The 16,422-nt window shown below is 39.7% G+C and overlaps 2 protein-coding genes across 8 annotated transcripts in view; one reads left to right on the top strand and one right to left on the bottom strand.

Moving 5' to 3' along the window:
• Positions 1 to 1,804, bottom strand: part of LOC109544345 (glucosamine-6-phosphate isomerase) — a 4,705-nt gene extending 2,901 nt beyond the window's left edge. For both annotated transcript variants that reach the window (XM_019914463.2, XM_019914471.2), the window contains exons 1-3: positions 905 to 1,804; positions 747 to 844; positions 496 to 682 (exon numbers count right to left, since the gene is read on the bottom strand). In XM_019914463.2, coding sequence (XP_019770022.2) covers positions 496 to 682; positions 747 to 844; positions 905 to 1,028 — 409 coding nt within the window. In that variant the 5' untranslated portion in view covers positions 1,029 to 1,804. The remainder of the gene's footprint in view (positions 1 to 495; positions 683 to 746; positions 845 to 904) is intronic.
• A 13-nt stretch (positions 1,805 to 1,817) lies between these two features.
• On the top strand, positions 1,818 to 16,360 carry LOC109533901 (pecanex-like protein 1). Of its 6 annotated transcripts, none has more exons than XM_048670308.1 (33): positions 1,818 to 2,267; positions 2,383 to 2,542; positions 2,591 to 2,782; positions 3,268 to 3,483; positions 3,586 to 3,789; positions 3,850 to 4,089; positions 4,163 to 4,273; positions 4,328 to 4,720; positions 4,779 to 5,000; positions 5,061 to 5,259; positions 5,318 to 5,472; positions 5,835 to 5,984; positions 6,042 to 6,260; positions 7,283 to 7,499; positions 7,557 to 7,778; positions 8,415 to 9,265; positions 9,330 to 9,440; positions 9,970 to 10,199; positions 10,261 to 10,372; positions 10,430 to 10,623; positions 10,683 to 10,921; positions 10,980 to 11,108; positions 11,279 to 11,463; positions 11,641 to 11,834; positions 11,891 to 12,083; positions 12,308 to 12,481; positions 12,534 to 12,792; positions 12,844 to 13,004; positions 13,062 to 13,254; positions 13,312 to 13,499; positions 14,507 to 14,718; positions 14,771 to 15,068; positions 15,119 to 16,360. In XM_048670308.1, exons 1-32 carry the CDS (start codon positions 2,097 to 2,099, stop codon positions 15,050 to 15,052), a joined length of 6,978 nt encoding a protein of 2,325 aa, XP_048526265.1. In that variant the 5' UTR covers positions 1,818 to 2,096; the 3' UTR covers positions 15,053 to 15,068; positions 15,119 to 16,360. The 6 variants fall into 6 exon arrangements, with proteins under 6 accessions (XP_048526265.1, XP_048526263.1, XP_048526264.1 ...); XM_048670306.1 differs by having other exon boundaries at positions 1,819 to 2,267; positions 4,151 to 4,273; XM_048670307.1 differs by having other exon boundaries at positions 1,819 to 2,267; positions 2,383 to 2,543; positions 2,604 to 2,782; positions 4,151 to 4,273.
• Positions 16,361 to 16,422: the final 62 nt, after the last annotated feature.

The raw sequence follows: 16,422 nt of genomic DNA, 5'->3' as shown, positions 1-16,422 counted from the left end.
TTTTCATCACCACAGATAAGTACATATTTTATACGAGAAAAATAAAGTCCAAAGTTTTGCAATGAAATATTGGACGCCTGAGCGTGATGCTCGTAGGTATGTGTCCTATCTTGAAATAATGAGATTTCAATCAAATTAAATAAACACACAGTTTTAAAGAGAATACACTCCACATAATTTCGTTTGTTATTCTAGAATAAGTTATCTAAATTTAGCAAAACAATTGCTACCAGCCCCTGATTTCAGTGTATTTATATCCAGTAATTTAAATAAATCATTAAAGACAACCATAAACAACACATTATTTTGAAACAGCAATTTGCATTGCGGTACGATTGGTATCGGTCGTAATTTAAAAGCTGTAATCACTTTAACCAATACAATAGTGCCTAATAAAACCTTAACAAATAATGATAAATCAAGTGCGTTCCAACCGTAATGTAAACCGCTCAAAGCCGATAACACGTAAATAAAAAGGCTTATCAATTACTGTACCTCCAATAAACAAATCGATTCCTCCAGATTCTTTGATTTTATTCTCGTATTCTATGCATTCCTTCACCAGATCAGGGGCGTTCCCATCGAGAATATGGGCATTTTTTGGGTCTATATCTATGTGCTTGAAGAAGCTATTCCACATATAGCAATGGTAGCTTTCTGGATGCTCTCTTGGCAGATTGACCTGGAAATTTGTGAGCGACCGGTCATTTTCTCTACATTACTGGCATTAATTCAATAGTTCGTACATATTCATCCATATTGAAGGTTTTAACAAATTTGAAAGAGACTCTTCCTGCTTTGTAGTATTCAATCAACTTCTGGTACATGCCATAGGGAGTACTGCCTGAAAAAGGATCACTGAGTGGATGAAAGATAAAACCCCGAATAAACTAGGAACAAGTACCTGTTGGTAGGCCCAATACAAAGTAGTTATCAGGGCCAGGGTTGAACTCGTTAATCTTCTTGAGGACATATCGAGCTGCCCATTCAGCTACAGTTTCCGAATTATCCAAAATAACCAGCCTCATCTTGCGAAGTAACTAAATAATCGTTCACTAGACCACTGCAGGTCAAAGACTACACGCTATTGCAGGCGCACTAAATTCAGCATTAAGCGACTAGGTACTTGCGATGTCGTTTTTCTGAACCCAAACCGGTTGTTTCATCAGTTTAATGACCCACATTCACACCAAAGGAGACAGCTATTAGTTCAACATGATAATCTGATAAGGTGAAATGTTACCACAAAGCGTATTGTCACAATTTTGTCAAGTGATTTGTTTTATCTAAATGATCTACTGATTGAAGTTCATGTTGATTTAGTACTAAGTTCTGGTGAAAATGAATTTGTTCACTTACATTAGCCAAATTCTGTAGGATTTTCCGACTCCCGTCTAAGATTTTGGCTTTCGGGCCTTTTATAAATATGAACGTTTATTATAGACGTAGGGAATTCAGCAGTTTTTATCGAATTTGAGGGTTTTGGGATATATAATAGGAAAATTATATTAATGTTGACCCAAATAAACGTGTTTTCTTTTGACAATTGTTGACAAATTAGTTTACATAACCGCAGATTATTCACTTGCGTCTACGTCCTTACACAATTTATCCCTGTGTAGCAGGCAATCGGTTATACAATAATGTGGAGAAAATTTGATGGAGAAAATTAACATTCACCCGTTAAACCGCACAATAAAAGAACAGCAAATCAACTCAATCGGTCCAAAATGAAAATAAAATAACGACTTAATGAAAAAACTGAAAAATAACTTTTCATCTTGGGCAAAGAATATAGCAACGAAACCCAAGGAGCCTTAGAGAAGAACAACTGATTAGTGTCAAATTTGTCGAATTTTGTAAGCAATTTATTTCCAATTTGTTTTGATTTAAAATGAAAAGCCCCATTTAAAAACCATACAACGGATAAGAAAATTGGAATTAAAGATCGACAGGCAATGTCACAGAGTGAGCTGGTTTAGAAGTAAAGAAACATATTCGAGTGACTGGAGAAAATTATACTTTATGGGGTTTTGGTTGAGAAAGGGGCTATGTGAAGACAGTGAGGAGCCCAGCTTGATGACCAGCTGTTTATAATGTGGGAAGAACAATCAATGGGGTCCCAAACTCTGGAAATCATCCGGCAAGGGGTTTGGGCTTCGGTGACGGGGGGCTGGTTTTACGACCCCAGCCAGAACCTTTTCTGCAACACTTTCCACTTGTATATTTATTTATTTTTGCTGTGTCTCCCATTTACTTGCCATGTGGTAAGTCATCAGTATGTCCTACATTACTGTGTCCAACAATAACAATTGACCTAGAATTGCTTACTTGGCCCCAATCATTAAACTGCTTGTATAACCAGAGTTTATTTTTTTGCAGTACTTTCCACCAGATAGGAGCATATGGTACGTGTACTGCTGCCTTATAGCATTAGCCCTAGGCGGGCTTAAGCTCGGTAACTATTTTCTACACTATGTCTATGATACAACCGAGTGTATAACAGAGACTGTGGATGAAACTGATCCAGACAACGCAAAAAGGCAATGATTGACTTGCTGTTTACATGACAGGGATGAATTCAAATTTGGTATCATTTGCAGGTCTGAAGAGGCAATAGAAATGCAGGATCTTTCTACAAAGAATAAAGGCGAAGAGGCTACAGGCTTGGCTACTTTAGTTTCGTTGTCTGAGAATAGGGCTCGCCCCAGCACTGATAGCCTGGAGTCATCTGAACAGCCTGAAGGAGCTGTTGGGGGCCCCAGAAATGTGTCCCGAATAGGTAGGCCGATTCTGCGTTTGTTTAGTTAGTTTATAAAGTGCGAATGATTTTTTGAATGATTTAATGAAGTTTATAAAGCGACTCTGTCTTTGTTACGAGTATGTAACTCGTTAACCTAATGAAGAAGCTGCCTATAGTTACGAATGTAAAATAATCTTCATCGCGTCACTAATAGGAAGTTTTGCATGCATGATTTGAAGTAAGTTATTTCTTCGAAACAACGGTACAATTTATCAGAAATAATGATATACAGGGTGTTGTTATATGTAAATTAAATAAATACATCGTCAGTTTTCAACAAATACATAAGCGAACTGTCATTATTTGTTTATGTAGATTCACCAACTGAAATTAGTCGCACATATGTGCAACACCCTGCCTAAAATCAATAGTTCTTTTGATAAAACCTGAAAAAATGCTCTGTTTCTTCTTTCGACACTGTCCACTGGCATTTCAAAATTGCTCACACATGATTATTGCTTCAGATTCATTCGAAGTGGAAGTTCACAGGAATAATTCCACTGCCAGCAGTGAGTCAAATGAGCCAAGACTAGATGAGCCAGTCACAATGCCCCCTATTCTAAATCGCGAGCGAAAGTTGCGTAAATCCAGACCTGCAAGACCGAAGACTGAAGCGCAAGTTTCTGTCGATGTTATTAACGAGAGGGACGTTTCAGGGCTTGCGCGACTGGAGCCTCAAGGTAAACTTCATGCAAAGTAATTTGAGATTGTTTGAAAAACTTGTGCCAGTTAAATAAATTAGTTTATCCAAGAGCCAAATGTGAGCTTAATTGTTTGCGTAGGAAGTGCAGAATCCCAAGAGAAAAGCAGTGAGTTGGTTTTGCAACAACGGCCTTCTTTGCATAGTGTTGATTCTGAGCAAGAATCCACCGCGATTAATGAAGAAAGCAGCGGTAGAAGACATTCCAACTTTACAAATAGCAGTCTGAACTATCTCCCTATTGCTATTCAGACCGACATTAAACCGACTGGTAGTTTAGAGCTCGGTAAGTTGCTTGGCACAGTTTCTATGGGCTGTGGACCGGAATTGTTTGATTCCTTCACAGGCTACATAGACAAGAACCCAAATCAAGCACTGAATTTCGAAGGCTTTTACTTCAAACCTAAGAACAGGGACGCCAGGCACTTTAGGTCGGCTGCTCTTGAAACCTGCAGTCCTCCTCCCACTATTCCTGCCAACACCAATAGCTTAGAGGTGATCGGATGTAAGAATAATAAAAATCCTCTTCCTCCTCCTAGCACCAGTTTAACGCGAAATCAGCACCTAAATTTGTGTCAATATTTTGGTAAGTTTCCCCCCATCTAATTCTAGGGCCAATTTAATAATCAACCGGGGCTTTTCTTAAGGTTCCGAGATAGTTTATCCAATAGCTGAGCAGTCTGATGAACATCAAACTTCGCATGGACCGGATACGGACATTGATTCGCTGGCTCATGGATCTGAATCGGAGTTCGAAGAAGTCAATCAAGGTAGCACGCATGGAAAGTGAATGTATCAATAAATTGATATTTTAAATTGGCCAGGGAGCCATTCGCCGCTCATTTACGAGAAGTTTGGAACCCAGAAAAAAGTGCCTTATGCGATCGCCGCCAAAACAACCGTAGAACACGAGGCCGCTTCCGCTAAAAATATTTGGACTGATCTTGAGCACTCGAATTCGAGTGTTACTGAAGAGTCGCCAGCTCAAGATGCTCAGACTTCGGCTGAGTGCGCGACCGACAACGACCTAAGTGACAAAAAACTCAGCGAGTGCTCGAATTTGTCGTGCTGTAGCGACGATTTTCAGGAGAGCATGAAACAGAAAATGGCCGAATTGACTTTGAGTGATTTTGGCGAAGAAGAAGGCGCAGTTGGGGGCGAAATCGAAGCTTTGCCCAAAAAAACCGGCATGACCAAACGAGAATCCACTGTTCATGGTGAGCTAGTTTCGCCCGTTTTCTGTACTTTAAAATATCTATTTTTTTTTCACTTTAGATTGTGGTTTGGACAGAGACCCAAGTGCGTCGAATTTGCAGTGCCAGCACACACCTGCACGAAGCATAGTAAGAAAAAAGAACGTAAAAAAATACAAGAGAAGAAAAAGCGACACAACAGCTCCCAGAAGCGGAAATAGCTCGTCCCTGGCTCACTTAGACTTGGATTGGCTATTTGAAGAGGATGCTGCCTCAGGAAGCAACCGATTAAGTCATCGAAAAGGTGCTCATTTCCATTTCTCCTAAAGTCTGCGTTGTAACTGGAACCAATGTTATCTTCCAGAACCTTTAAAAAAAGACAACGAATGGTCGAGTACCACCACAGTATCTTTGGAGCAGGACGTAAGCAAAGTGTTGCAGGACACTGTACCAGCCGTCCGGAGCTTAGGCGCTATCCCGAAAAAGCTATCTAGTCATCATCCAAGGGAAATCGAACGGAAAACTCCGAAAAGCGAGTCGGAGAAATGCAGAGCGTGTAGCAGGTAAGAACACCAAGCCGATGTGTATTTTTGCCTGCTCATTCTGGGCCATTTTTTTCAGATGCAAGTTTGATGCCGAGAAAGCAAAGTCATCAAAGGAAAACAAAGTCACTCAGACGGGCCTGATCAGAGACAGTCCTAGTTCCAGTTTCGAGGATATCGATGCTCCGTTGGATTTGCCTATTAAAAGGGCCACTGGAGGGGCAATTAAGAAAGGTGAGACATTTTTTTATTTAAATTTTCAATCGCAAAAGTGCTGGGCAAGAACGTGAAATGAATATTATGTGGAATCCAGCGCTGTAAAGATGTGGTTTCGTTGGTGCGACTGCGACTGTTGATGATTGCAATTACTTCTTTAAAATCGCAGTCACAATTACAATTTCGGGGAATGGCTTGCTGGCAAATTTCTTTCTTTCTGAGAATAGAAAGCCGCAGATAGGAAAAACCCCCCGATTATAAAGAACGTTGAAATCGATTTCTCTGTAAAATATCAAAAAGTGTTTGAGTGGAACAAGGTTGCGATTCACACACATTTTGCGTAAAAATTTATTTAATTTTAACCTTTTTCATATTTGCAGAGATTTCAAAACAACCACCAACTAAGAGTGAAGAGACTTCGTCCAGTGGCTCCAACAATGAACTGAGCACGCTTCTGCCTCCTGCTCCGCCTCTACTTTCAGCATTTCTCAATCCTAGAAGGGATTTGCTCACTGCGAGCTGGGTTTCCGGTAAGAATCCATCTAGTGTGCACTTTCCCAGGAACAGTAATCGATCTGAACATGTAGAAAACTCACCCAGATCCAGCCAACGGAATCGTTTGAGAAGAGCAAGAACCGGAGTGAAAAGATCGATTGTTGTAAAAAAAGAAAACGCAATTTCGAGTTCGTTATCGTCCGGACATGGTACTCATACGGCGAAGAATTTCAACGACACTACTGATGGAGCTGTTCATTGTTTTTTGGATGAACATGGCAATTGGATTACCTACACTTTTGATGAGAAAGGTGGGCACATCTAATTTATGGAGGATTGTTTAGGGGTTTTTGCTATAAAGTCCTATATGGTTAAAACTCCCAATCACATTTTAAATGAACAGAATCGTTTAGCTAGAAAACCATAAACCCTTGCAACTTTGTTCACTAAAATTTGTTTTTCTCAATAATTTTTTTATAATACTGACTACAAATTAGATGAAAATGCGGTTTAGGGTGTACAAGAGGGACAAATTCTTTTCACCTTATCTAAGCAGAAAAAAATAAAACAGTGATAGGCAAACATTTCGACTTACACACACAAATAAAGATAAAGAAATTAGTGCCAAACCTACATTTTTTCATAAAAAACTTCTAGAGATTTACTCCTTCGAAATCGAAAAATATGCACCCTGGTGAAGACAAAAATAAATGGCCGAAAGCTTGGTCGCTGAAAAAGCACTTCTGTTTTCTTAGCAATGCGCAAGCTGAACGTAAAACACAAACAACAAATATAAAAATCTTATTCCAAATAGCCTTTAGCAGTGATTCACAATTTTATGTAAAAATAAAATCCTCTTCTGTCTTCTTGTGGAAACTTCAACCGTTTCACAAGCAGACACAAATCCCTTCTGCTTTCCCTGCAAACACGAATTCCTTTCTTCAAGTCTTCCCTAGATTAATAATTTGCCCTTACAATTATTGCCTTAAGTATCCACTTCTCCTTCCAACACCTTTCCAATGAAGTGTGCTCATGAGTTTTTTTGTGGGGAGCCAATATATTTACCGCCATGGGTTTCTTAGGACCCTACATTTGCCAACATTCCAGTTCCGTTAAAGGACAATTACTACGTTCTTCTAACCCATGCTACCAAATGCTTATTATTTTACATTTTTTATAGCCCTACAGTGGGCGTTTTACGGTGCTGAAACATATCTAGAAGGTGATTTAATTCCTGCCAAAACATGTCGATTTAGCATACATTTCGCCAAGTGCAAGCGTCAAATGCACTAAAATTAGTTCATTTTTGACTCACAGTGTTGTTTCTTTGCAGGTGAAATAACTGCAGCTAGCAATGACCAGCAACTGGCGGCGGTCAATTCAGAAAAGCGTCCAAGGCAAAGAAGAACTGGCCTAGACAATAGCAACAAACCTCTCCCTAGTAACATGTGGGACAGCGCTGATAGCATTGAAATCAGCTCCATTTCCACCATCACGGGGTCCAGAAATAACAGCAGGCCGAGTATTGGACAGGAAAGTGTTCAATTACGGTACGATTTTGTGCGCGTTTTGTCTAGCTAAAGAACTACATTTGGGTTTGGTTGCAGGGAAACCAGGCAAGATTATCGCGATAATGCGGTGAGAAATCACTTCAGACACGCTCAAAATTGGGAGGCGCTGCCTCGTCGAAGACATACCACGCCTCAGGAGGATGGCACTCTGTCCGCTCTACGGGACATTGCGACTGCTGCCAATCCGGATAATCCAGAGATCATCATGTTGGGCACTCGGGAAGGTGGTAGTGGCTCTCCTACGAGGACACAGTTGAGGTACGGGTGTTATTTTATCGTCTCATACTTGCGCTATTTTATAGCTTATAAGCCTTCTACTTGCTTGTTATGACAACAGTATAAAGCCTTTATCGCTTTGAAGCCCATGCGTGCAATGCCCATACGTTTCTTAACAAAGAATACAAACAAACTCCTGTTGTTTGTGCTGGTATCATAGTGGTTTCAGAAAATCTTATTTATTGATTCCTTCTAAAATGCTGCTGGGATTTTTTGAATTTTCTCTACGACAAAACCTTGATTTACGTTTGGAAAATACCCTTGGCGACAGCTTATCATAGGCAAGATTGTTCAGGTTTTGGTTTTTCAGTATAACTTTGCGGTTTTTGCCATAATCAAGTGCGACTTTTGTATATTATGCATGATGATAATTGATAAATATAATGATTATATTATTATGCACTATCGGCGGTTTTTTACCGACAAATCCAAACCTACAGATTTAAGTTGTATGAATTTTTCGCTCTTTGACTGTTATATGGCTTTACTTACTATACAATTATCCTGCTATTTACAATCTTTAGTCAATCAGTTAAGCGAGGAAGCAACGCTTCTTAAAACACTAATAATAGTTTCTCCGCCTAATTTAATCAAAAACTAATCTTAAAAAATTTGCAGGTTTATTAAAGTGAGCAGCCAGGAGAATCGAGTGCGGACTAAAAGCTACTACAAAGTGAAATTGTTGCCGTGGCGCTTGACCATGGACCGTCTCGGCCTTTTGGCCATGCTGGATCGGAACTTGACCATGCTAGAAACGTGTTTATCTGTGATTTTAGGCGTACTGGTGTCCGTTCTAGGCGCTGCACTTTTGCATTTAGAATTTTATAAAGACGCTTTGGCGTTTGTTTTTTGCATGGTAATCGCTAGCGCGCAATATTCCTTGCTGAAGAGCGTGCAGCCGGATGCTGCATCGCCCACCCACGGATTTAACAGGGTTATTGCCTATTCCAGGCCCGTATACTTTTGCCTATTTTCTTCTCTAGTCATTGTTTTGCACTTCAGTGTTACCAGCCCTGATCAAACGTACCTGCTGGCGGCCAGGGACTTTCTGGCCGTCTACATCCTGTTTTTCCCGTTACTATTTTCGTTCGGCTTATTTCCGCAAATCAACACCTTTGTAATGTATTTCCTCGAACAAGTCGATATACATGTGTTTGGCGGCAATGCCATGTGCAACCTTGTTGGTTCGTTCTACTGCATATTCCGCTCACTGTTGGCCATCGTAGTGCTCCACGGATTTGCTTATGGCGGATTGAGCGAACAGAAAAGCTCGCAACATATGCTGTTCTCTATATTTTTGGCTTGCTTGGTCAGCGTCTGTTACCACTTGAGCCGAGAGACTTCGGATCCCGTCAACATCTTCAATCTGGTGAAAAAACATTTGTGGCTGCCGCAACTGCAGCAGGATCAGCCAAACACCAACAAGCCAGATAATATTGAGGCGCCCCAAGCGGAAGAAGCTAGCAAAGGTATTTACTGTATTCTTTAATCCAAGACCTTTCATCTTGATATTTGAGTACGGTTTCTTTTCAGATAAAACCACGACGTTCCGTAAGGATGATCATGTTGATCCTCTACCGCAAAAACTGCAGGACACTGTTAATGCTCGTTTGAAAAACGATCTAATCCTCTGCTTACTCATAGGTAAGGAACTAAATTAGCGTCTAAAGGAGTGTTTCAATATTTTCAAACAGTTGATGTTATTTAATCCACCGCGCGTTATTGTTCGGATTTTCTGAAGCAAAGTCAAGCCACAGAGCGTTTGCCCTTCCGAAACTTTAAAAATTCTGCATACCGATGTTAGATCCTTCAATGGTACCCAATTCGAACGACAAATAAAACTAAGCATCACTTATTCAGTGCTCTCACCCGCACTGTGATATTTCAACCAGTTGCACCGGAAAAGATGCTGTAAAAATGAAAAAGCGCCCCAAAACACAACAGCTTTGTAGTTACAGTCCAAGTTGAACCTTTTGGAGTTTGAAACCATTTTCTTTATGGTGGACATTTTGAAAATGTGAGGTGAGGAAGGGCAGTCCTTTGAATGTGCAAAGTGTGTTTGTCCAATTAAATCAGCTTGAGATAGGAATTTGGAAATTACCGGGAAACTATCACTGTTTCAGTTACCTGGCTGAAATACAGTAACTGCATTAAGTTATCTGATGATTTGCAGGTATAGGAGTATTTTCTCTTCACGCTAGTACAGTTTTCCTGGTTCTTCAGCCCGAGCTCTGTCCCGTATTGTGGTCGATAGCAGCTGGAACAGGTCTAGTGCTGCATTATGTTGTTCCTCAGCTTCGCAAGCAGCTGCCATGGAGTTGCATTGCTAGGCCGATGCTTCGCTGCCATGAGTACGCGCAATATCAAATCAGAGGACCGGCGAGAATTATGTGGTATGAAACTGTGAGTATTAGTGAAGCTGAAAATGCAACTTAGTAAAAATAGCTATTTTTATTTTATCCAGGCTTATGTGTACTTGTGTTTTTTCGAAAAAAACATCCTGTACCCCTTGATATGCGTGTCGGTTTTAACGGCAGATTCCCCAGAAATCGTTGATAAGTACGGGGTGGTTTTAGGTGAGTGTCTGAATTTGTCGATGTGGCGCAGTAGGGCAAATAATCATTATTTTCCAGGTTCCTTTATTGTGGTGGTATGCGGCATGAAGTTCCTACGAAATGCGTATTCTAATCCAAATTGCCAGTACTTAATTGTCATATTCACCACTTTGTCGTACAAGTACGACTTTCGCACTCTGAACCTGACTTTCCTCACTGCGTATTTCTTCGTTAGCATTGCTTTCTATAAACTTGATGAGTTGCTGCTGAAGGTAAGTACATTGACGTCCTGCAAGGTTAATTGGAGATTTATTCAAATATTTCTTTGCAGATTAAGTTTGTAATCACCTACATCGCTCCATGGCAAATCACCTGGGGATCGGCTTTCCATGCTTTCGCTCAACCGTTCTCCGTTCCTCATTCCATGATGCTTTTTTCGCAGGCGGTTATTTCCGCGCTCTTTTCTACCCCATTGAATCCGTTCTTAGGTAGCGCCATTTTCCTCACCTCCTATGTGAGGCCGGTGAAATTTTGGGAACGCGACTACAATACTCGCAGGGTGGATCATAGGTAATACATCCGCAGGCTTCGCTTGTGAAGTTTGTATAATCGACTTTTCGGGTTTCAGTAACACTCCACTGTCTTCCCACCTGGATCGGAATTTAGGGGCCGATGACAATAACTTGAATTCCATTTTCTATGAGCATTTGACCAGGTCTTTGCAGCATTCGCTTTGTGGCGATTTAGCGATGGGCAGGTAAAGGATTTGAGTGAATATTTCGAGCAAACTTTTTGTGTGAAGTAGCAACTCGATTAAGGACAAGAAAATGCTGTGGAAAATCGCCCAAGCTTGTCGAATAATGGCGTCATCTGCAAAACATTATTCCACCAAAAAATATAATTGGTATTTTCATTTGGTTGTTGCAGATGGGGAATAGTCAACCAGGGAGATGTTTTCGTCATGGCATCCGACTACTTAAATTGCTTGGTTCATATCATTGAAATGGGCAATGGCTTGGTTACGTTTCAAATGAGAGGTTTAGAGTTTCGCGGCACCTACTGCCAACAACGGGAAGTTGAAGCTATTACTGAAGGAGTGGAGGAAAACGATGGTGAGCACTGCTTTTCCCTGCTCACTTATAAAACTTTTAAAGCATTATTCGATTAATCCAAAAGTCCAGTATAAGCTTAGGGTGAAACTGAAGGTGCAAGCCAAAAAGCGTCAAAATTAAACAATTTCAAACACTTATTTTGCCACAACTTTGCTTAATTGGTGTCTTATATTGCAGGGTTTTTGTGTTTTGACACCGGACACCTTCCAAACATGTTGAGCGTTAATGCGGCTTTCAACCAGCGCTGGCTGGCTTGGGAAGTAACTGCATCCAAATACATCCTCGAAGGATACAGCATATCAGACAATAGCGTCTTATCTATGCTGCAAGTGTTCGAATTTCGGAAGATTTTAGTATCTTATTATGTTAAGGTAAACGGCTCCGACCGCCGATTATCTGGGATAAAAACAGCGCGCTTCATTTTTAGAGCATCATCTTTTATACTACACGGTCTCCGAAGTTAGACGAATGGCTCAACTCCGACGTGATCAATAAAGCGCTGCGGACAATATGGAAATTGGATTTCGTGGATTTGGACCCAATTTTCAATTATAACATCGACGAGGACTACGATCCGTACGCTAATGGGATGACTAAAGGAGCGTTTTTGCACACTCATGGTAAGAACTGTGAACTATTATATATAGTTCTTTACTCTGTAATCGAGAAATAATTTCTGTAATTTGCTAAAAGCACGTAAACATGTAACTAAAAATCTCAAATCCTGGGGAAGCAGTAAAGAAAATAATTAAAAAGTCTAGACGCTTTAACCTCCTGTCTATTGACTTTATTAACATTAAAATGTTTAAATTGTGATTATCTAAATTAATCTTAAATCTTGTAGGTGATTGGCTTTACTACTGTCTGAATAGACGCGGTGACGTATTAAAGAAGCAGAGAGTCATCTTGTTATGCTTTGCACTCAGTTTGTTGGGGCGTCGCACATTAGGAGCGGCATCACAAAATACGGTTTCCAGTGTGGAGTTTTTTCTTTACGGACTACATGCGTTGTTTAAAGGTGAGTTGATCAGCAATGTGCACAATTGCTGGGTTTACAAGTAGATTTGCAGGTGACTTTCGTATTACGTGCGCGAGAGATGAATGGGTATTCACGGACATAGATTTGCTGAAGACGGTAGTGGCGCCGGCTGTTCGCATGTCGTTAAAATTGCATCAAGATCATTTCATGACTCCCGACGAATATGAAGTTCTGCCCGCTTTGTATGATGCGATTTGCAAACACGAACAGGAATGGGTCATCAGCCATGAAGGGGATCCGGCTTGGAGAAATGCTGTCCTAAGCGGAACTCCCAGTCTGTTAGCACTAAGGTGAAAACTCGTAGGTTGAGAGAGAACCGTGTTTTTAATCCTTCTGTATAGACATGTTTTCGATGAGGGAAGCGACGAATACAAAATCATCATGCTGAACAAAAGGCATTTGAGCTTTCGAGTGATCAAAATCAACAAGGAGTGCGTCCGCGGCTTATGGGCCGGCCAGCAGCAGGAATTGGTTTATTTACGAAACAGAAATCCCGAAAGAGGTCTGTAGTTGTCTACAAACACTTTTGCTAAAACTGTAATTTTCTTAATTGTTTTAGGAAGCATCCAAAACGCCAAACAAGCCCTAAGGAACATCATCAATTCATCCTGCGATCAGCCAATCGGTTACCCAATCTATGTGTCACCTTTAACGACCAGCTACGCTGACACGAATGAACAGTATTCGTCACTAGTGGGCGGTTCAGTCAGTTTGAAGATAATTAAAAACTATATTTTTGATTTATTCAGACGGTAAGCAAAGCGAGCGAGAACGAAAGGTTCAAGTAAAGTCACTGTTTTGGATTGCAGGATACGTAAAAGGTGCGGTGAGGGCTGTTCGAGCGGCGCATCCACACGAGAAGAAGTTAGTATGGGCCACGAAGGTGTTTATGCGATGACTCCGATGGCGTTTCCAGGCGTCCCGAGACGATCCACTGACAGTTTCAGGTCGGCAGGAAGTATGGGAAGAGGCTCAAGCCTGAGCAGAACATCATTAGGTGAGGACTTGAGCACTAGATCACGATAGATGTTTTAGCTTTGTTTGCGCTGGATTTTTTGTTCACTGCATGCGTCTTTTCTTCAGACTTTTCATAATAATAACGTGAACTTGAAAATTCGAACAAAGCTTTTTACAAAAATCAATAGTTTCTTTCATATTTCCATTTTACCATTATTTTCTTCAATATTTTCAGTTCTAATGGTGTATTCTATGTACACTCAGTAGTTGACGGTTTTTAGACTTTTTTTGTGTGTTTTTAAGTCGCAAGTTTAACACTCAAGTTTTTAAACTTAAGTGTTATTTATTATAATTGGACTTTTAACTTTGTTATTCTGAAAGATGGATTGGTAATTTATATTTCAGATTGAAGGAAATATTCTGAATTGTTTTACCGATAAACAAAATACAATAGAAAGTCTTCGAGAAATGAGCACCTGGAGAAAGTTCTAGTTTTTGCATTGTATGTTTCTAAATAATAACTTTTCTAAATAAATAACTAATAAGTTATGCGGATTTAACGTAAATTCTGATGAGATTCGATKTAATTAACCTTATCCTACTTCATACTGCTTCCGCTTTAGAACMATTTAGAAATCGACCATTTTARCTGCAACTCTTCCAACTGAGCAGAAAGTGGATTTTTAATTGTTTTCRGCGGGGAASAGCTGAACTGATTACGATAAATTTGCTCAGAATWTTTGTAGAATYTGTACCTGTTTTAATGTACAGARTKTTAGTAAAAATCTGTATAATTGTGATCTTGAACGCCTATCTGAAAGACCCTATTTTATATGATTATTATTCCTTAAAAAMATTAGATAATTTCCTACAATCTGGCAAAAAGTTTCTGTTAAATTTGCTTTTTATTAATGAAGGCGTKAATGTCCGCAAATTAAATAAAASKGATTTTTTTARCGGCTTAAGCGATCAGATCATTCTTGAAACATCCTGCCAAAGGCAGTAAATTTTTCCTCAAAATCTTTAATTTTATTGTTGATTTTACAGGCGGAAATCGAGGTAGTTTAGTTTCGGTTGGGAAGCCAACCAGTTCAACGCTTGTGAGCCTGACGGGGCTATTCAAGGAGAAAGAAGAGCGTGGAGGATCAAGTGAAGGGCAAACAGGGCAAAGTCGCACAGGAAACGAAGAAAAACTGGGAGACTGTCGGGAAACCTCATCAGAGATAGCTGATACTGAGTTTGTAGGATCGCGAGTCAAGGTGAACATCCAGGATAGTGAATATGTAAATACCAATGGGCGCTTGTTTTCAGATTATGGATCCGAACCTAGTATACGACTGCATAAACTTAGGTAGGCGAATCGATGTGTCTTGGCCGACTGAATATATGCGATGCCGAGGCGGACGATCCTACTGGAAAGACTGGCTGCCAGAAGCAGGAATGACCGGCCCAGTTGTCCATAAATGGATTCCTTGCCATAGGGACTCGAACAAGCGATCTCATGTAGATAGAACGATTCTGCTGGTGCAAATCGACGATAAATTCGTTCCTATAGCGGAAAGCGGCGTTCAAGACTTGGGTCCAGAAGTATAGCATCAGGAGAATTTAGGTAAGATTGTAAAGCCCATTAGTCTGGCAGGTTATTTACTTTGGAAGCAGGTTTTTTTTTATTGGCCGCTTACGATGAGACTGGAAGGAAAACGTGTCAGGTGCTGGACATTATCGAACCTAGTCCATTTTTATCAGACGATATGGTCTGAGCTACTGCTCAAAAAGACGATCAGTCGAGTCCAACATTACATTCCTCCAAGAACCACTTGGCATGCGGAGAGCGTCAATAGTTTCTGTACAACACGACGAATATGTGATAGTAAATATTTATTTACGAACCATAGTCAGATAATTGGAGTTCCCTTGATTTTTTAAAATTCCAAACTGTATATATCGGAGCGATATGTTTAAATGTATAGTTAGTTTGTACAGTTATAAAAGACATGACGCGTCCAAAGAGTTTAAAAAGTTGTTGAATTTTACATTTAGTCACGTTTTCTTAGCTAGCTGTACATGCATTAGGGCTTCTTACAGGAATTTTATATTATTGAGGAGCTAAACCAGTGGTTTACATTTTTCATTCAATTGGTACAATCAAAATTAGCTTCTCAGTTGTGGGTTTTGTATTTTATTCAGGTGTGTTTTTGTCTTCAACTTTAAACCCATTGTGGCCTAACGTTCACTGTAAAATTTAACGCATCTATTTGTTGAAGGTTGTTGACTAAAACACATCTTGCCTAGCTTAATTGGAGTCTAAAAGGGGAAGAACTGGTTTATACTATGCGAAGTTTCAGACAAGCCACTAAAACTAACAAAACATTTGTAGTAGAAGTAGCAAATTCGTTTAATCAAAACGTGGTCTCGAGAGTTTTATCACTTAAATGTTACGAAGTTGCCTTAACAGAAATAGACTGATTTTTTGTATGATTTTGTATAGCTTTTGTTATTAGATCGTACGTAACGTTTTGTAAACTCCGTCAAGCTCAATGTAAATGAGTTCCAAGCTTGATGTGGTCTGCAATCAATCGTGAAATAATTTCAATATATTACTACCTTTACATTCAGTGATATCGAATTTATGAATATACATTTAAATTATGCACCTGTTGTATAGTTCACTAATAATTATTCGTAGATTAGTTATATTTATCTTATTTCAACTGGTGGTCCGTCGGGATACCTCAAAGAGATTGTTTGTTCAAGGATTCCTCTAAACTGTTTTAATGTTTGTTTTCAAATTATTTGTTGTGTTTGTGACTGCACAGAACTTATTTAGGATTATTCTTCTGTGATTTTAGTTAATTTTTCTGGGCGGAGTTTTTACTAGTGAAATAGAGTTATTCAAGCATTGATTATGTTTTTTTGCTGACGGCAAATTGAATGTTTCTTGGACATTTTTGTTGAAACTGTGC

The sequence above is a fragment of the Dendroctonus ponderosae genome, unplaced genomic scaffold (genome assembly GCF_020466585.1).
Source record: "Dendroctonus ponderosae isolate FM_Combo_2020 unplaced genomic scaffold, Dpon_F_20191213v2 Dpon_F_20191213_1, whole genome shotgun sequence".
NCBI lineage: Eukaryota > Metazoa > Arthropoda > Insecta > Coleoptera > Curculionidae > Dendroctonus > Dendroctonus ponderosae.
This window is presented reverse-complemented; position numbering and strand designations above follow the sequence as displayed.